We start from the raw sequence: 21,130 nt of genomic DNA on the forward strand, positions 1-21,130 counted from the left end.
CTTTGTATCTTCTAGTCGGTCAGCTTCAGTATTAAGACTGGCACTTAGAATTTTACTCCCATTTAATGGTTCATTAAATACCAGTTAACCCCTTGGCAGTGTCTGCTTGTGTCCCCATTAAATGGATTTTTTGTTAATACTATCTCAATTAAGCAGCACTCCTTGCCATTTTCTATCATTAGGCTGAATCTGCTGTCTTTGACACAATCCAACAAAGCACCATCTGATTAGTCTTCCGAAATAAGTGGAGTGTACTGTGTTTGAAATGCTTTATCATGAAATTTATAATGCTGGTTTTGTAATTGCAGGTGAAGGACCTAACAAAATATCTAGACCCCAGTGGACTTGGAGTAATCAGCTTTGAAGATTTCTATAGGGGGATCGGAGCTATCAGAAATGGAGGTTAGTTTGTTTGCTATTACAGTATGAACAAAGGAGAGAGATCAAATTTAGAAATTCAAGGAGTTAACCCTGTACACCAACTGCTTGGTAAAAACAGTTCCTGGGTTTTCTGATCCCTTTAGAAAGCTTATAAACCTTATTTAAAGTATTAATGTTGAAACATGAGGTCCATTATTTTCTGCATTGTATGAAGAACAAAGCAGACTGGTTTTAGACGCACTTAAAAAAAACTCTGTGCTACTAAATTGCATTTCACAACTAATCAGTAGGGCTGTCAAGCGATTTAAAAAAATTAATCACGATTAATTGCACTGTTAAACACAAATGGAATACCATTTATTTAAATGTTTTGCATGTTTTCCACTTTTTCAAATATATTGATTTCAGTTATAACACAGAATACAAAGTGTACAGTGCTCACTTCATATTTATTTATAATAAAAAATATTTGCACTGTAAAAAACAAAAGTAGTAGTATTTTTCAATTCACCTAATACAAATAGTGTAGTGCAATCTCTTTATCCTGAAAGTTGAACTTACAAATGTAGAATTAAGTACAAAAATAACTGCATTGAAAAATAAAACCATGTAAAACTTCAGAGCCTACAAGTCCACTCAGTCCTATTTTTTTGTTCAGCCAATTGCTGAGACAAACAAGTTTGTTTACATTTTCAGGAGATAATGCTGCCCGCTTCTTGTTTACAATGTCACCTGAAAGTGAGAACAGGCATTCTCATGGTACTGTTGTAGCCAGCATCACAAGATATTTATGTGCCAGATGCGCTAAAGATTCATATGTCCTTTCATTCTTCAACCACCATTCCAGAGGGCATGCATCCATGTTGATGACTGGTTTTTGTTTATTATTTTTACAGTACAAATATTTGTAATAAAAAATAATATAAAGTGAGCACTGTACACTTTGTATTCTGTGTTGTAACAAAAATCAATATACTTGAAAATGTAGAAAAATATCAGAAAATATTTAATTTCCACTGGTTTTCTATTGTGTAACACTGCGATTAAAACTGCTATTAATCGCGATTAATGTTTTTTTTTCAATAGGGATTAATATTTTTGAGATAATTGCGTGAGTTAACTGCAATTAATCAACAGCCCTACTAATCAGAAATGGGTTTTCATAAATATATGCTGAAATTAGTGTAAGTCTAGTTAGGAAAACTCACTTTGGTTTAGTATATACTGAATCTTGTAATTTTCCCATGGGGCTGGTCAATAGAGGCACACAGTCAAGTGATTTAATGGAGTGTTTGCAGTGCATGGCTAATTCTGGATTAGGGTGTAGAACCTTGTAAATTGCTAATGCAAATGCACTAATTTTTACTCTAACCACCAGTGAACATAGCATGTGTAAATAATGTCGAACAAGAAGCAGATGTAATAAGATTCTTCTGATCTTTTACTGTTTGTAATCTTTGTCCTAGAATACCGAAAAAGGTATTGCATCTACCTTGTACTGTAAACTCCTAAGGGCAAGGTCCTGTCATGTTTGTCAGTAAAATGCCATGCATGCCTATAGTGTTATAGAAATCTCAATGAATCTTCCACAAAATGACCCTTCAAACATGAGAATGTGTTCAGAAAAGAATGATTAAAGGATGCTATTTAGCTGTTACCTGTATGAAAACAGTATTTTAGCAGTTCTCATTGGGGCAACTGGATATTATGAACAGAACATGAAATGATTGTTTTCAGCCCTTTTAAGAGTACATTTTCTGTTTTAATCTTTAAAATGTTGAGAAGGGGTATTGATATATTCTGTATTGAAATATGTAAAAGTATTTTGTATATGTATTTTTCTCCATAACTGTTCCAATATCATTACTACTTCCGGTGTAGAGAATAAATTCTGTTGCTGCTTACCTGCTGCTTACTTTCATGTGTGGCAGCATGTGCAGATTAAGCATAGCTCATGCCCAAATAAATTGGTTAGTCTCTAAGGTGCCACAAGTACTCCTTTTCTTTTTGCGAATACAGACTAACACGGCTGTTACTCTGAAACCTGGCATATTTTAGAGCCACAGTGGCTTGAATTCATTGTTTCATTTGTGTGTGTGTGTGTGTGTGTGTGTGTGTGTGTGTAAAATACAATACAGTTATTACAGCAAATAAGTTAATAACTTAGTGCAAGCATCCTGATTGGCTAATAACTTAAGTTAATAATTAAATCACACAGTGCTTTAGTATCATGTGCTGCAAAGAGCTGCAGGAGACGCATTTAAAGAGCCATTTGTGGCTCACTAGCCTCAGTCTGAGTGTCACTGTTTTAGAGCAACACAGCCACAAGTGTGAAAGGAGTCTAGCTTTTTACTGAAACTCCTTTTGGAAATGTCTGGTTCCATGAGTACATTAATAACCCTTGAAGGTGTGAGTGACTTATGGTCACTTAGATTGCTTGTTGGCTTTATAACCATTCAGCACTGAATGACATCATTGTTTTTTCCCTTGGATGTTTCGAATCTAAATATTTACAGCTCACTGCAGATTATATAGCTTGAAGTCTTGGTGTGGTGCAGCTCTGTAATAAGAACTGCTCTTGAATTCTGAAGAGGTAGCAAAGAACCATTAATCTGAGAAATTGCTATCTGAGAAGAGTGTGTGTTAAGGGAGCCCTGGCTAATGTTTCTCTTCAATAATTCATTGCCCTGGTGTTTGTGTTTTTTAATTGGATAGAAGTAGCAGGCCCAGAGAGGTTAAGATCTTTCTTAATGTGACAACATTAAAAACAATTTAAAATATGGTTTGCATTGAGGTTTTTGCAGCTACAGAGAACTTAGTTTGTATTATTCACTATAGCAAATACACAACAAATTCCCTTAAGTTTTTATTAATCATAGAAGCATAAGAAGAGACTCAAAGCAGGCATGGGATGTTTCTTAATGAGTTTGAGGGTTGAACAATTATTTATTTTTTTTCAATGGTTTCAAGCCCTTAAAGTCCTTCAGAGGGTTGATTACTGAACGGAGCAATTTGCTTTTATCAAACATCAATGATTTAGATAATGGCATAGAGTACACTTATAAAGGTTGGGGACTGTACCAAACTGGAGGGATTGCAAGTGCTTTGGAGGAGAGGATTAAAATTCAAAATGATCTGGACAAACTGGGAAACTAGTCTGAAGTAAACAGGGTGAAATTCAATAAGGACAAATGCAAAATACTCCACTTAGGAAGGAACAATCACTTGCACACATACAAAATTGGAAATGACTGCCTAGGAAGGAGTACTGCGGAAAGGGATCTGCTCAGAGTTAAGGCTAAGATTTTTGTCGGGGATATTTTTACTAAGTCATGGATGGGTTGCTGGCAATAAAGAAAAATTCACGGGAGCCCGTGACCTGTACCTGACTTTACTAAAAATATGTATGATAAAATGGGAGGTGTTTGGGCAGCTGCTGGGTGACTAGCAAATATGGCAGGCGACCAGCTTGGCTTAACAGTGAAATCTTCGGTGAGTTTAAACTCAAAAAGGATGCTTACAAGAAGCGGAAATTTGGACAGATGACTAGGGAGGAGTATAAAAATATTGCTCGAGCATGTAGGGGTGTAATCAGGAAGGCCAAAGCAAAACTGGAGTTACAGCTACCAAGGGATGTGAAGGGTAACAAGAAGGGTTTCTACAGGTATGTTAGCAACAAGAAGGTGGTCAGGGAAAGTGTGGGATCCTTACTGTATGAGGGAGGCAACTTAGTGACTGATGGTGTGGAAAAAGCTGAAGTACTCAATGCTTTTTTTGCCTCTAAAAAGAAAAGGAGTACTTGTGGCACCTTAGAGACTAACAAATTTATTTGAGCATAAGCTTTCGTGAGCTACAGCTCACTTCATTGGATGCATTCACAGACAAGGGCAGCTCCCAGACTGCTGCACTGGGCAACACAGCATGGGGAATAGGTGAGCAGCCCTCAGTGGTGAAAAAACAGGTTAAGGACTATTTAGAAAAGCTGGACATGCACAAGTCCATGGGTCCAGATCTAATGCATCCAAGGGTGCTGAGGGAGTTGGCTGATGTGATTGCAGAGCTATTGGCCATTCTCTTTGAAAATTCATGGCGATCGGGGTAGGTCCCAGACGATTGGAAAAAGGCAAATATAGTGCCCATATTTAAAAAAGAGAACCCGGGGAACTACAGACCAGTCAGCCTCACTTCAGGCCCCAGCAAAATCATGGAGCAGGTCCTCAAGGAATCCATTTTGAAGCACTTGGAGGAGAGGAAGGTGATCAGGAACAGTCAACATGGATTCACCAAGGGCAAGTCATGCTTGACCAACTTGATTGCCTACCACGATGAGATAACTGGCTCTGTGGATATGGGGAAAACGGTGGATGTGAGATATCTTGACTTTAGCAAAGCTTTTGATACAGTCTCCCACAATATTCTTGACAGCAAGTTAAAAAAGTATGGATTGGATGAATGGACTATAAGGTGGGTAGAAAGCTAGCTAGATTGTCGGGCTCAACAGGTAGTGATGAACAGCTCATTATCTAGTTGGCAGCTGGTATCAAGTGGAGTGCCCCAGGGGTTGGTCCTGGGGCCGGTTTTGTTCAACATCTTTTTTAATGATCTGGATGATGGGATTAATTGCACCCTCAGCAAGTTCGCAGATGACACGAAGCTGGGGGGAGAGGTAGATATGAGGGAGGGTAGGGACAGGGTCCAGAGTGACCTAGACAAATTGGAGGATTGGGCCAAAAGAAATCTGATGAAGTTCAACAAGGAAAGTGCAGAGTTCTGCACTTAAGAAGGAAGAATCCCATGCACCACTATAGGCTGGGGACTGACTGGCTAAGCGGCAGTTCTGCAGAAAAGGACCTGGGGATTACAGTGGACGAGAAGCTGAATATGAGTCAGCAGTGTGCCCTTGTTGCGAAGAAGGCCAATGGCATATTGGGCTGTATTAGTAGGAGCATTGCCAGCAGATCGAGGGAAGTGATTAATCCCCTCTATTCGGCACCTGGAGTATTGCATCCAGTTTTGGTGTCTCCCCTCCTTCTCTCCTCCCCCCCCCCCCCCCGAAGGGATGTGGACAAATTGGAGAGAGTCCAGCGGAGGTCAACGAAAATGATTAGGTGGCTGGGGCACATGACTTACAAGGAGAGGCTGAGGGAACTGGGGTTATTTAGTCTGCAGAAAAGTGAGGACGGATTTGATAGCAGCCTTTAATTACCTGAAGGCAGCTTCCAAAGAAGATGGAGCTAGGCTGTTGTCAGTGGTGACAGATGACAGAACAAGGAGCAATGGTCTCAAGTTGCAGTGGGGGAGGTCTAGGTTGGATATTCGGAAACACTATTTCACTGGAATGGGTTACCTAGGGAGGTGGTGGAATCTCCATCCTTGGAGGTTTTTAAGGCCCAACTTGACAAAGCCTTGGCTGGGATGATTTAGTTGGTGTTGGTCCTGGTTTGAGCAGGGGATTGGACTAGATGACCTCCTGAGGTCTCTTCCAACCCTAATATTCTATGACTGAGAGCAGCAGGGGCCCGCTGTCTCAGGCAACGGGGGTACCTCACAGATCCTTGCCACTGCGCGAGATGGCAGGACTCTGCAGCTCTCAGCCCCCGGGGTTGAAGTCCCTGAGGTCTTTGGAAGTCACAGATTCCGTGACCTCCATGACAAAATCATAGCTTGGTCATAGTGGATCATAAGCCAGGTATGAGTCAACAGTTTAACACTGTTGCAAAAAAAGCGAACATCATTCTGGGATGTATTAGCAGGAGTGTTGTAAGCAAGTCAGTAAAAGTAATTCAGCATAGACTACAGCAGAAGACTTGGCCTCAACTGGAGTGTTGTGTCGAGTTCTGGGTTCCACATTTTCAGGAAAAATGTGGACAAATTGGAGAGCGCCCAGAGGAGAGCAACAAAAATGGTTAAAGATATAGAAAACATGACCTCTGAGGGAAGATTTGAAAAAATTAGGTTTGTTTTGTCCGGAGAAGAGAAGGCTGAGATGGAATATGATAAGTTTTCAAGTACATAGAAGGTTGTTACAAGGAGGAGGGAGAAAAATTGTTCTCCTTAACCTCTGAGGATAGGACAAGAAGCAATAGGCTTAAATTACAGAAAGTGAGGTTTAGGTTGGACATTAGGGAAAACTTCCTATCAGGATGGTTAAGCACTGGAATAAATTGTCCAGGGAGGTTGTGGAATCTCCATTATTGGAAATTTTTAAGAGCAGGTTAGACAAACACCTGTCAGGGATGGTCCATATTTAGTCTTTCCATGAGTTTAGGGGTCTGGACTAGATAACCTCTCGAGGCCCCTTTCAGTCCTCTGATTCTATGAAACAGCCTTTTCTCTGTAAAGAAAGGAAAAGGTTCATCTTGATTCTGGTTGTGTTTCTCAAAATCACAGGTTAGAATTATTTCTGCAGTAGACTCTCATGAAAGAAATAAAAAATAAAAAACAGAATAAAGACAGACGGGCAATGCGGCTTTGTCATTGAAGTTCATATGAGTCCATGAAGGCAGATTAGCCACTAATGGGTGCATCTCTGGGCCATGGCTTGCTTTTTTGGTCTGGGTAGATTATCTTGGTGGTATTAGGTTGGTTCTCTTTCACTGACCCATCTTATGCTGGGCAGTGCAATTATTCATTTAAATTAGTGAACTTGGACATTTTGAACATCAACATTGTTAACTAGGTCACTCTAGATATTTGTAAGTTGCACTTTCACAATAGATTGCACTACAGTACTTGTATAAGCTGAACTGAAAAATACTTTTTCTTTTGTTTATCATTTTTACAGTGCAAATATTTGTAATGAAAAATAATATAAAGTGAGCAATTTACACTTTGTATTCTGTTGTAATTTAAATCAATATGATTGAAAATGTAGAAAAAAATCCAAAAATATTTAATAAATTTCAATTGGTATTCTATTGTATAACAGTTCGATAAAACTGAGATTAATCGTGGTTAATTTCTTTTTAAGTTAATCATGTGAGTTAACTGAATTAATTGACAGCCCTAATTCCCATACATTATCCCTCACCCACCGCCAAAATATGGTCCCTGATTTTAATGGCCAGAGAATGGTTTTGTCTGCTCCGTATGCATGTTGTTTTGGGGCATAGCTAAGCTGCCTTTGATCATCCCACTGTGCACTGATTCCATAATACTGTCGGGAAGCCATAAATTTAGCGGCTAACAAATTTATTTGAGCAGAAGCTTTCGTGAGCTACAGCTCACTTCATCGGATGCATGCAGTAGAAAATACAGTGGGGAGATTTATATACATAGAGAATATGAAACAATGGGTGTTACCATACACACTGTAATGAGAGTGATCAGGTAAGGTGAGCTATTACCAGCAGGAGAGAAAAACCTTTTATAGTGATAATCAAGGTGGGCCATTTCCAGCTTTTTCTTTTTGCGGATACAGACTAACACAGCTGCTTCTCTGAAACCTGTCATAAATTTAGTAGTAATGGGACCAGTCTTGCTACAATGGGCTGGGGAAGATGGTGCAGACCATTTTAGCCTTCCTGTGCATTCTTTTCTCTTCTTTTATTCCGGCTCATCGCTAGTTTATTTTCCCCTGCATCTCTATATTGCTTAAGTTTTTTGTGATTGTGGGTGCAAGTTGCTAAGCATGATTTTTTTTAAAGTTTTAAATAGCCTCAATGTGTGTTTATCCCTTTTGCTTATTGTAAAAAAAATGCAAAGCCTTTAACACTTTGTATAAAGAATTTGTCCAAAACCGATATATTTTCCTTGACAAGATATGCCTCACACTGAACAGAGCCAAAATGTCTAATTTGTGAGACAGATCCAAAAGAGCAAAGACATTCTTGAAACGCTGTGACATTAGTTAGACGAGAGACTGCTGAATTGGAATTAATTTGCAAACTGGATATAATTAACTTAGGCTTGAATAGAGACTGGGAGTGGATGGGTCATTACACAAAGTAAAACTATTTCCCCATGTTTATTCTCCCCGCCCCCCAAACCCCCACTGTTCCTCAGATGTTCTTGTCAACTGCTGGAAATGGCCCACCTTGATTATCCCTACAAAAGGTTTTTTCCCCCCTGCTCTCCTGCTGGTAATAGCTCACCTTAAGTGATAACTCTCGTTACAGTGTGTATGGTAACACCCATTGCTTCATGTTCTCTATGTATATAAATCTCCCCTCTGTATTTTCCACTGAATGCATCCGATGAAGTGAACTGTAGCTCACAAAAGCTTGTGCTCAAATAAATTTGTTAGCCCTGGTCTACACTAGGACTTTAGGTCGAATTTAGCAGCATTAAATCGATGTAAACCTGCACCCGTCCACACGATGAAGCCCTTTATTTCGACTTAAAGGGCTCTTAAAATAGATTTCCTTACTCCACCCCTGACAAGTGGGTTAGCGCTTAAATCAGCCTTGCCGGCTCGAATTTGGGGTACTGTGGACACAATTCGATGGTATTGGCCTCCGGGAGCTATCCCAGAGTGCTCCATTGTGACCGCTCTGGACAGCACTCTCAACTCAGATGCACTGGCCAGGTAGACAGGAAAAGAACTGCAAACTTTTGAATCTCATTTCCTGTTTGGCCAGCGTGGCAAGCTGCAGGTGACCATGCAGAGCTCATCAGCAGAGGTGACCATGATGGAGTCCCAGAATCGCAAAAGAGCTCCAGCATGGACCGAACGGGAGGTACGGGATCTGATCTCTGTTTGGGGAGAGGAATCCGTGCTATCAGAACTCCGTTCCAGTTTTCGAAATGCCAAAACCTTTGTCAAAATCTCCCAGGGCATGAAGGACAGAGGCCATAACAGGGACCCGAAGCAGTGCCGCGTGAAACTGAAGGAGCTGAGGCAAGCCTACCAGAAAACCAGAGAGGCGAACGGCCGCTCCGGATCAGAGCCCCAAACATGCCGCTTCTATGATGAGCTGCATGCCATTTTAGGGGGTTCAGCCACCACTACCCCAGCCGTGTTGTTTGACTCCTTCAATGGAGATGGAGGCAATACGGAAGCAGGTTTTGGGGACGAAGAAGATAGCTCACAGCAAGCGAGCGGAGAAACCGGTTTTCCCAACAACCAGGAACTGTTTCTCACCCTGGACCTGGAGCCAGTGCCCCCCAAACCCACCCAAGGCTGCCTCCTGGACCCAGCAGGCGGAGAAGGGACCTCTGGTGAGTGTACCTTTTAAAATACTATACATGGTTTAAAAGCAGGCATGTGAAAGGATTACTTTGCCCTGGCATTCGTGGTTCTCCTAGATGTACTCCCAAAGCCTTTGCAAAAGGTTTCTGGGGAGGGCAGCCTTATTGCGTCCTTCATGGTAGGACACTTTACCACTCCAGGCCAGTAACACGTACTCGGGAATCATTGTAGAACAAAGCATTGCAGTGTATGTTTGCTGGCATTCAAACAACATCCATTCTTTATCTCTCTGTGTTATCCGCAGGAGAGTGAGATATAATTCATGGTCACCTGGTTGAAATAGAGTGCTTTTCTTCAGGGGACACTCAGAGGAGCCCATTCCTGCTGGGCTGTTTGCCTGTGGCTAAACAGAAATGTTCCCCTCTGTTAGCCACAGGGAGGGGGGAAGGTTGAGGGGGTAGCCACGCGGTGGGGGGAGGCAAAATGCGACCTTGTAACGAAAGCACATGTGCTATGTATGTAATGTTAACAGCAAGGTTTACCCTGAAAGAGTGTAGCCACTGTTTTATAAAATGTGTCTTTTTAAATACCGCTGTCCCTTTTTTTTCTCCACCAGCTGCATGTGTTTCAATGATCACAGGATCTTCTCCTTCCCAGAGGCTAATGAAGCTTAGAAAGAAAAAAAAAACGCACTCGCGATGAAATGTTCTCCGAGCTCATGCTGTCCTCCCACACTGACAGAGCACAGACGAATGTGTGGAGGCAAATAATGTCAGAGTGCAGGAAAGCACAAAATGACCGGGAGGAGAGGTGGGGGGCTGAAGAGAGTAAGTGGCGGGCTGAAGAGAGGGCTGAAGCTCAAATGTGATGGCAGCGTGATGAAAGGAGGCAGGATTCAATGCTGAGGCTGCTGGAGGACCAAACCAGTATGCTCCAGTGTATGGTTGAGCTGCAGCAAAGGCAGCTGGAGCACAGACTGCCACTACAGCCCCTGTGTAACCAACCGCCCTCCTCCCCAAGTTCCATAGCCTCCACACCCAGACGCCCAAGAACGAGGTGGGGGGGCCTCCGGCCAACCAGCCACTCCACCACAGAGGATTGCCCCAAAAAGAGAAGGCTGTCATTCAATAAATTTTAAAGTTGTAAACTTTTAAAGTGCTGTGCTTAAAGTGCTGTGTGGCATTTTCCTTCCCTCCTCCACCACCCCTTCTGGGCTACCTTGGTAGTCATCCCCCTATTTGTGTGATGAATGAATAAAGAACGCATGAATGTGAAGCAACAATGACTTTATTGCCTCTGCAAGCGGTGATCGAAGGGAGGAGGGGAGGGTGGTTAGCTTACAGGGAAGTAGAGTGAACCAAGGGGCGGGGGGTTTCATCAAGGAGAAACAAACAGAACTTTCACACCGTAGCCTGGCCAGTCATGAAACTGGTTTTCAAAGCTTCTCTGATGCGTACCGCGCCCTCCTGTGCTCTTCTAACCGCCCTGGTGTCTGGCTGCGCGTAACCAGCAGCCAGGCGATTTGCCTCAACCTCCCACCCCGCCATAAACGTCTCCCCCTTACTCTCACAGATATTGTGGAGCACACAGCAAGCAGTAATAACAGTGGGAATATTGGTTTCGCTGAGGTCTAAGCGAGTCAGTAAACTGCGCCAGCGCGCCTTTAAACGTCCAAATGCACATTCTACCACCATTCTGCACTTGCTCAGCCTGTAGTTGAACAGCTCCTGACTACTGTCCAGGCTGCCTGTGTACGGCTTCATGAGCCATGGCGTTAAGGGGTAGGCTGGGTCCCCAAGGATACATATAGGCATTTCAACATCCCCAACAGTTATTTTCTGGTCTGGGAATAAAATCCCTTCCTGCAGCTTTTGAAACAGACCAGAGTTCCTGAAGATGCGAGCGTCATGTACCTTTCCCGGCCATCCCACGTTGATGTTGGTGAAACGTCCCTTGTGATCCACCAGAGCTTGCAGCACTATCGAAAAGTACCCCTTGCGGTTTATGTACTCGGCGGCTTGGTGCTCCGGTGCCAAGATAGGGATATGGGTTCCGTCTATGGCCCCACCGCAGTTAGGGAATCCCATTGCAGCAAAGCCATCCACTATGACCTGCACATTTCCCAGGGTCACTACCCTTGATATCAGCAGATCTTTGATTGCGTGGGCTACTTGCATCACAGCAGCCCCCACAGTAGATTTGCCCACTCCAAATTGATTCCCAACTGACCGGTAGCTGTCTGGCGTTGCAAGCTTCCACAGGGCTATCGCCACTCGCTTCTCAACTGTGAGGGCTGCTCTCATCTTGGTATTCATGCGCCTCAGGGCAGGGGAAAGCAAGTCACAAAGTTCCATGAAAGTGCCCTTACGCATGTGAAAGTTTCGCAGCCACTGGGAATCGTCCCAGACCCACAACACTATGTGGTCCCACCAGTCTGTGCTTGTTTCCCGAGCCCCGAATCGGCATTCCACAGCATGAACCTGCCCCATTAGCACCAGGATGCATGCATTGGCAGGGCCCATGCTTTCAGAGAAATCTGTGTCCATGTCCTGATCACTCACGGGACCGCGCTGACGTCGCCTCCTCGCCCGGTATCGCTTTGCCAGGTTCTGGTGCTGCATATACTGCTGGATAAGGCGTGTGGTGTTTAATGTGCTCCTAATTGCCAAAGTGAGCTGAGCGGCCTCCATGCTTGCCTTGGTATGGCGTCCGCACAGAAAAAAGGCGCGGAACGATTGTCTGCCGTTGCTCTGACGGAGGGAGGGGTGACTGATGACACGGCTTACAGGGTTGGCTTCAGGGAGCTAAAATCAACAAAGGGGGTGTCTTTACATCAAGGAGTATTTCAGGCAGGACTTCATGGAGGGTTCCAATAAGAAATGGTGCACCTAAGTTATTGTTCTTATTGGAACAAGGAGGTTAGCCTGGCCTCTGATTGATACATGGCTAGATTTACCTCGCTGCACCTTCTCTGTGAGTGACCTCAGTGTGACCTAGAGGAATGAGTCCCCTAGACAGGGGAGGAGGCAAATGAGTACAAAACAAATCTGGTCTATTTCTTGTTTTGATCCACTCCATCTATCTTTTACATCTTTGGCTGGCAGCAGACGGTGCAGAAGGACTGCATGCCATCCTCATCTCTTGCCTGCCCGGCAGAAGATGGTATAGTACGACTGCTAGCAATCCGTATCGCCTGCCTGCTCACCATAAGACGGTTCAATAGGACTGACTGCAGGACTAAAGAGAATGACCTGGTCAGGTCACTCCAAATTTAGTCCCTGCGCCCATGTCTGTCCAGGCGCTCCCAGCCGACGTGGCCAGGAGCACCTCGGACATAACGATGACGGCTACCAGTCGTACTGTACCGTCTGCTGCCACAAGGCAAGGGGTTGCTGCTACTGTGTAGCAATGCTGTACCGCGTCTGCCAGCACCCAGGAGACATAGGGTGACGGTTACCTGAGCGGGCTCCATGCTTGCCGTGGTATGGTGTCTGCACAGGTAACTCAGGAAAAAAGGTGCAAAACGATTGTCTGCCCTTGCTTTCACGGAGGGAGGGAGGGAACGGGGGCCTGACGATATGTACCCAGAACCACCCGCGACAATGTTTTAGCCCCATCAGGCATTGGGATCTCAACCCAGAATTCCAATGGGCAGCAGAGACTGCGGGAACTGTGGGATAGCTATCCACAGTGCAATGCTCCGGAAGTCGACTCTAGCCTCGGTACTGTGGAAGCACTCTGCCGAGTTAATGCACTTAATGCACTTAGAGCATTTTCTGTGGGGACACACACACTTGAATATATAAAACCGATTTCTAAAAAACCGACTTCTATAAATTCGACCTTATTCCGTAGTGTAGACATACCCTTAGTCTCTAAGGTGCCACAAGTACTCCTTTTCTTTTTGCGAATACAGACTAACACGGCTGCTATTCTGAAACTAGTTAGAAGTTGTAACTGTTCATTGGTCCTCTATGGAAGATGTTGCTGCAGTTGGCAATGTTATGTATAGAATCATAGAATATCAGGGTTGGAAGGGACCCCTGAAGGTCATCTAGTCCAACCCCCTGCTCGAAGCAGGACCAATTCCCAGTTAAATCATCCCAGCCAGGACTTTGTCAAGCCTGACCTTAAAAACCTCTAAGGAAGGAGATTCTACCACCTCCCTAGGTAACGCATTCCAGTGTTTCACCACCCTCTTAGTGAAAAATTTTTCCTAATATCCAATCTAAACCTCCCCCACTGCAACTTGAGACCATTACTCCTCGTTCTGTCATCTGCTACCATTGAGAACAGTCTAGAGCCATCCTCTTTCCCCTTTTCAGGTAGTTGAAAGCAGCTATCAAATCCCCCCTCACTCGTCTCTTCTGCAGGCTAAACAATCCCAGCTCCCTCAGCCTCTCCTCAGAAGTCATGTGTTCCAGTCCCCTAATCATTTTTGTTGCCCTGCGCTGGACTCTCTCCAATTTTTCCACATCCTTCTTGTAGTGTGGGACCCAAAACTGGACACAGTACTCCAGATGAGGCCTCACCAATGTCGAATAGAGGGGAACGATCACATCCCTCGATCTGCTCGCTATGCCCCTACTTATACATCCCAAAATGCCATTGGCCTTCTTGGCAACAAGGGCACACTGCTGACTCATATCCAGCTTCTCGTCCACTGTCACCCCTAGGTCCTTTTCCACAGAACTGCTGCCTAGCCATTCGGTCCCTAGTCTGTAGCTGTGCATTGGATTCTTCCATCCTAAGTGCAGGACCCTGCACTTATCCTTATTGAACCTCATCAGATTTCTTTTGGCCCAATCCTCCAATTTGTCTAAGTCCTTCTGTATCCTATCCCTCCCCTCCAGCGTATCTACCACTCCTCCCAGTTTAGTATCATGTACTCTGCTACCTTTTGAAATGTTCATTTCACCATATGGGCCAAAAATGTGCATTGGTAATTCTCCATTAACAGCTGTACAGTTTTAAGAATCACAGAGTACTTTTACGTTGACCACTCTTGCAGGGTGATTTTACAGACCTATGAGCATTGCCTCGATACTTCAGCTTGGATTTTCCAATAACAGTCTCATGTGTTGCTATCGTCTTCTGGGACAAGGAATAGTCTTTGGAAGTATTACATGGAAAGGAGACATAATTGGTTTTTTTGTTTGTTTGTTTGTTTTTTGTTTTTAATGAAATGGCCATGTTGACTTTTAGTGACTAGCTGGGAGAATTATAGCAGCAAAACTAAGACTAAAATACAACTTAGTTTGAGATGCTGCGAGATTAGGGGCGGGCAAACTTTTTGGCCTGCGGTCCACATCGGGTTTCTGAAATTGTATGGAGGGTGATTAGGGGACTCCTGCCCCATCCACCCCCCCTGCTTCTTGCCCCCTGATGTCCCCCTTCTCCTTCTTGACTGCACCCACTGTTCCCCACCCTCTGACTGCCTCAACCCCTATCCACACACCCTGACCACCACCCTGAACTCCCCTGCCCTTTTTCCAACCACCCCTGCCCCCTTACTGCGCTGCCTGAGCGCTGGTGGCACTAAAGCTGCATTGCCCAGAGCACCAGGACAGGCAGCCGTGCCTCCGGCTGGAGCCAGCCATGCCACCGCGCAGCACAGAGCATCGGGTCAGGCCGCAGCTCTGCAGCTGGGCGGCCCTGCAAGAGCTTGCAGCCCGCCACCCAGAGCATTGCGCCGGTGGCGCAGTGAGCTGAGGCTGAGGGGGAGGGGGAACAGCGGGGGAGGGGCCAGGGCTAGCCTCCCAGGCCAGGAGCTCAGGGGCCAGGCAGGATGGTCCAGCCGTACTTTGTCCACCTTTGTGCTAGATTGACATTGCATAAGGAAGCAAACAGTGAACAAGGTAAGGTAACTTTTTTGAACTGATAATTGGAAATGAGTCAATAAGGTTAAATAAGGTTGGGGTTGGAGAAAATCTAGACTCCTTATATTGTGTAGTTGGAAACGGTGATAAGTTATGAAAGAAATAACACACCTTGGCCTTTGGAAGAACAGAGTTTGTGTAAAGTGTCAAGAAAATTGTGTGAACTCAGGAAGGCCTGGGAAATCCACAGTGGAAAAGTGCAAAATACTCCTGGTACAGTCAAGTAAGCACCTACTGGAACATAATTCCAGTAAAGACAGAGAAAAAAGATGAAGTGGCAACAGGAACTAATGTGGCAACGTAGGGAGATACAAACATTGTCTCTTGTGATATTGTTTTAAGATCTAAACAACCTGGGATAAACGCAAGCTGTCTGAAGCTAGATAAATTCAAACAAGAAATAATGTGCAAATATTTAACAGTGAGATAACTAGCCATTGGAACAGCCTACCTAGGGGAGCAATGGATTTGCTGTCACTAGAAACTATATGCTCTAGTTGAAGTTGCGGGCTTGACACAAGAATTAGTGGGTGAAATTCTCTAGCCTACAGTGTTTCGCAGGTCAGACTAGATGATCATAATGGTCCTTTCTGGCCTTAAAGATCATTTCTGCACTGTAGTTTAAGCCCAGGGTTAGCTGAACTCGAGTTAGCAGACCCTGGGTTTGTTAAGCTAGGGCTTGAGTGTCTACACTCATTTGTGACACCAAATTAGTTAGGAATTGACCCAACCTGGGGCACCAGTATCTATGCTGCATTATGCTGGGCCATGTCCAACCACCCATATTCGAGAATGTGGCCATTCTAGCCCTTTGTTCATGGTGCATGCGTGGGAAAATCTTACTGTCCAGAGAACAAAGAAACTTGGCTTGTGGGATACTTTCGGCAAACTGCCCAAGCATGCGCCCTGTGGGGCTGTGTGTATGCTGCAGGAATAGGGTTTGAACCTGAGTCCTGACTTGATGCAGGCTTGGACCCTCCCCACAAGTATGTGCTCAATGCTGTGCAGGTTGAAACTCTTGAAGATGGGAGCACAGAACTTGAATTGGGTGGTGGGGGGTGCGGGATTTATTATTTATTGCCATAGTGCTTTGGAGGCCTAGTCATGGACCTGAACCCAGTTGTGCTAGGTGCTGTACAAACACAGAACAAATGAGAGTTGTTAAATAATTGCAGTATTTGTATTCTGTATGCAGAGAGAGTAGAAAGATGCTAAAGTCAAGCATGAGTATTTCAAAAATGGTAGGAGAACCTAGGTCTTGTCTGCACTGTGAATTTGGCGGGGGTAGCTAGCCACCAGTGCAGCTGCATCAGTGCAAAATTCTAGTGTAAACAGGCAAGACTGCTATTTGTACACAGGCAGTTTACCTCTGTTTGAAACCAAGATAATCTGCACTGGTGAAAAGTGTGGATCATAGTGATTTACTCTGCCTGCAGTGCAGGTTTGCACCAGTGCTGCTCACTGATGGCTGAAGTCAGAGCAAATCTCTTGTGAAGACAAGGGCCTTCATGGTGTATTGATGTTACTGGTGTACTGATGTCATTCAAAAGAGCTCTGTACGCTTTGCTGACACAGCACCTGGTCTGGACCAAATAAATCTGAAAGTTTTTTCTAAGGGATTAAACATGTAAATAGTTCAGTCTTATTGGGACACTAGAACCTAAACTCTCTCTTTGGATTTGGGAGGAATGGACAATAACTCCAAAGCCAAGACTGAAACCTGGAAACTATAGAACAGAGCTCGCTGGTTGGTGTGGGTGAATCTTAGAAACTATTGTAGGGGCTGGAGAAAGACCACATGGAAAAGTAGGAGTCTGTTAGAGGCTAGTCCATGGAGATTTGAGCACTGATGTCATGTTTAACTAACCTTCTGCAGTTCTGTGAAGATAATCCTATCCAGTCAAATCAGGGAAATTCAGTGCACGTAAATTTGCAAAGGTATTTGATAAGGTTCAGAATCAAAGGCTGCTGGTGACTGTGGAGAGTCCTAGAACGAGGTAGGAAGGGAGGGGAAAAATAGGATGCTGAATGGAAAACTTCTTGCTGCAGAACTGTTACAGATCTGAAAGCTCTGTGTGTGTGTGTGTGTGTGTGTGTGAGAATGTGGATGCACCAGTGCAAAGCCCTGTGTAGATGCACTGCACTGGTGTTAGGTGAGGTTGGCATTGGTGCAAATTGCCTTAGCTTAGACAAGGACAGCACAGAAGGTTAAATGACCGCTTTAAAATCTTAATACAGGGAACTTGATTCAAAGAAGCCATTAGCAGTATGTGTTTTCCTTTTTGAGGGAGGAAGGCACCTTCGCAGCTTCTGTTTTCTCTGTGTGACCTACTTGCCTCTTAAGTGTTCATCAGGAAACCAGGAATCTGCACAGCTGAGGATAAGTCACTTTGTGATGGACAGAGTTTCTTTTTTTCCCTTTAAATCTCTGTCTCCTAAAGAGGCGTGGTTTTGCTGATACAGTGTAGGAGATGGCTTAAGGCTGGTGTCAATATTCCTTCCTGCATTGGTTCTGGCCTGCAGCATTATTCACCAGGAAAGAGCCGAAACCAAGTTTCCCCTCTGAAGCAATGCTTTCCCACTGAAACCTGACAGTAAGTCACTGCAACAGTGGCACAAAGCACTTCAGCTTGTCAAGGCTTTTTACTGGCTGAATACTGGTAGATGCTTGTAGTTGGATAGAGCTGACAGATCCCATGGACTTGCCATGTGCCAGACCCATCATGTGGGTGGCACTTGATGCTTTCTTTTTTTTACAGCTGTTGAGCTGTTTTATGTCCTTTTTTTAATAACGTGGAGGACATGTTCTAGTTCTGCATGAAGCATGCATAGTTTGTCATTTAAAACCATGAAGAACTCAGCAAGCTGAGTTATCCAGGATGCAGAGATAGCTGTAGAAAACTACTTAAACCACCACCTAAACAAAGATACTAAGGATTTAAAGGACTGGAACCAATTAGTCTATAGTTGCATGTGCACACTTGGGGCAAGTCTACACTACAACGCTACATTGGCACTGTGGTTTGGTGAAGACGTGCTATGCCGATGGGAGAGTGTTGTGGAAACCGCTTTGTTATGTAACTTGTGTAGCTCAGGGGGTGGCTTTTTCATACCTCTGAGCAGTGTAACTTACTTCGACTTCAGCGGTAGTGTAAACAAGCCCTTGGGGCTTGTCTACACCACGCAGATTTTAGCAACAAGGCTGTGTCGACACAGCCTTGTCGCTAAATGTTGGCATGTGTAAACACTTTGTCAGCACTTTTGCTGACAAAATACTTCCAGCCCCGCGAGCGGCGTTTGCTTTGTTGGCAGGAGAGCGCTCCTGCCAACAAAGCTGCATTCACACTGCCACTTGCCATGGCAAAACTATTTGTTTCGGGGGGTTGGGGTGGGCTTTTTTAAGTACCCGTGAAAGACAAAAGTTTTGTCGACAGCTTGGCAGTGTAGACACTCCCTTGGTTTGTTGGAGTAAATTCAGAGTAGCTCAAAGATCTGTCTCCATGGGCCTCTGCATTTATTTCCCGTTGGTGAGGGGGACTCATGGTAGGCTTGAGAGGGCTTATCTCTGTAGCAGTGGGTGCTGGTGATAGTGCAGACAGTTTCTGGGATTTGTATCTCAAGTCTCCCAAGCTTTGGCAATTTTTCTTAAAGCTCTAGCTCTAGGAGTCAGGTGATCATGTGAGAGTCTCAGCTTGCATTTAAAATAAAAAACAAGTTCTTATTCCTCCTGGTTGCAGAGAAAAGCTTGAAAACATAACCCCTTAAAGGCTTGAAAACCAGAGGATTAATAAAAAAGAATCCAACCTTCGTTATTTTTTAAATCTCGTGACCTTCTGAGGTGCCTGATCTGACTTTTTGGAATGGTTTTGGCTTGGCAATACTGAAGTTATTACCTTGAGACATGTGATTGTGCTCTGCTGCGTGTTTTTAAGGGGAGCAGCGTGGCTAGGCCAGTGGATAGTGTAATCGGGCTGTACGTGCATTAGTAATCGGCACCTGCTGGCGCGTCTCTGGATCTGATCGCTCTAGGGGACATCTTAGCACAGATGGAATACCCTGGTTGGTCATGATCCACTGATCATTTGTGGCAGGCTGCCATGTGGTGGCACTTGATGCTTGCTTTATCTTTACAGCTGTTTTATGTCCTTCTCCTTATTATAACATGGAGGAGGGCCTGTTCTAGTTCTGCATGAAACTTGCATAGTTTGTCATTTAAAACCAGGAAGAAGGTACAGAATGCATGTGGGGAGGAAGAGGACAAGACTGTAGCTTTATACATCTGTCCTCTTCTGCTACATCTGGTAACCTATATCACTGATTCTTTTTTTTTTCTTGTGGGGTCTCCACTGAGATGGCTTTTTCTACAGAAAATAAAAGCTTTCAGTGCACAAAAGTGTATAAAACCCAAGTCTACGTGCACTCAAGCATTCTGAATCCAGCTGGCTTTGATAGGAGTATAAAGAATTATGAATCCTGGTTAAGAGTACAGAATTCTAGCTGTATCCTAACTAAGGCTGTAAAGACATGGCAACATTCTGTAGCAGAGGTTGTTAGTGTTTAGTAGGGCTGTCGATTTTAATCGCAGTTAACTCACGTGATTAACTCAAAAAAATTAATCACGATTTTAAAAATTGCAATTAATCGTAGTTTTAATTGCACTGTTAAACAGAATACCAATTGAAATTTATTAAATATTTTTGGATTTTTTCTATGTTTTCAAATATATTGATTTCAGTTACAACACAGAATTCAAAGTGTACAGTGCTCACTTTATATTATTTTTCATTACAAATATTTGCTCTGTAAAAATGATAAACAAAAGAAATAGTATTTTACAATTCACCTCATACTGTAGTGCAATCTCTTTATCGTGAAAGTGCAATTTACAAATGTTTTTTCATTTCATAACTTCACTCAAACAAAACAATGTAAAACTTTGTAGCTTACAAGTCCACTCAGTCCTACTTCTTGTTCAGCCAGTCACTAAGACAAACATGTTTGTTTACATTTACGGGAGATAATGCTGCCAACTTACTATTTACAATGTCACCAGAAAGTGAGAACAGGCATTTGTATGGGACTTTTGTAGCCGGCATTGCAAGATATTTGTGCCAGATATGTTAAACATTCATATGTCCACTCATGCTTCGTCCACCATTCCAGAGGACATGCTTTCATGCTGATGACACTCATTAAAAACATAAGGTGTTAATTAAATTTGACTGAACTCCTTGGGGGAGAATTGTGTGTCTCCAGCTCTTGTTTTACCCACATTCTGCCATATATTTCATGTCATAGCAGTCTCAGATGATGACCCAGCACATGTTCAGTGAAAGTGTTCTTAAAATGCAGATTTGACAAAACACAAAGAAGTACCAATGTGAGATTTCTAAAGATAGCTACAGCACTCTTCCCAAGGTTTAAGAATCTGAAGTGCCTTCCAAAATCTGAGAAGGATGAGGTGTGGAGCATGCTTTCAGAAGTCTAAAAGAGCAACACTCCGATGCGGAAACTACAGAACCTGAACCACCAAGAAAGAAAATCAGCCTTCTGCTGGTAGCATCTGACTCAAATGATGAAAATGAACATGCGTCTGTCTGCACAGCTTTGGATTGTTAAGCAGAACCCATCATCAGCATGAATGCATGTCCTCTGGAATGGTGGTTGAAGCATGAAGGGACATATGCATCTTTAGCGCATCTGGCATGCAGATATCTGACAATGACGGCCACAACAGTGC

General features: G+C 43.8%; 1 protein-coding gene across 5 annotated transcripts in view; it reads left to right on the plus strand.

The window, feature by feature from the left end:
* RAB11FIP3 (RAB11 family interacting protein 3) overlaps positions 1-21,130 on the plus strand; it is a 170,571-nt gene that overhangs the window by 51,400 nt on the left and 98,041 nt on the right. For all 5 annotated transcript variants that reach the window (XM_073362848.1, XM_073362853.1, XM_073362851.1 and 2 more), the window contains exon 2: positions 309-402. In XM_073362848.1, the coding sequence (XP_073218949.1) occupies positions 309-402 (94 nt within the window). The remainder of the gene's footprint in view (positions 1-308; positions 403-21,130) is intronic.

Source organism: Lepidochelys kempii, chromosome 10 (assembly GCF_965140265.1).
Source record: "Lepidochelys kempii isolate rLepKem1 chromosome 10, rLepKem1.hap2, whole genome shotgun sequence".
Lineage (NCBI taxonomy): Eukaryota > Metazoa > Chordata > Testudines > Cheloniidae > Lepidochelys > Lepidochelys kempii.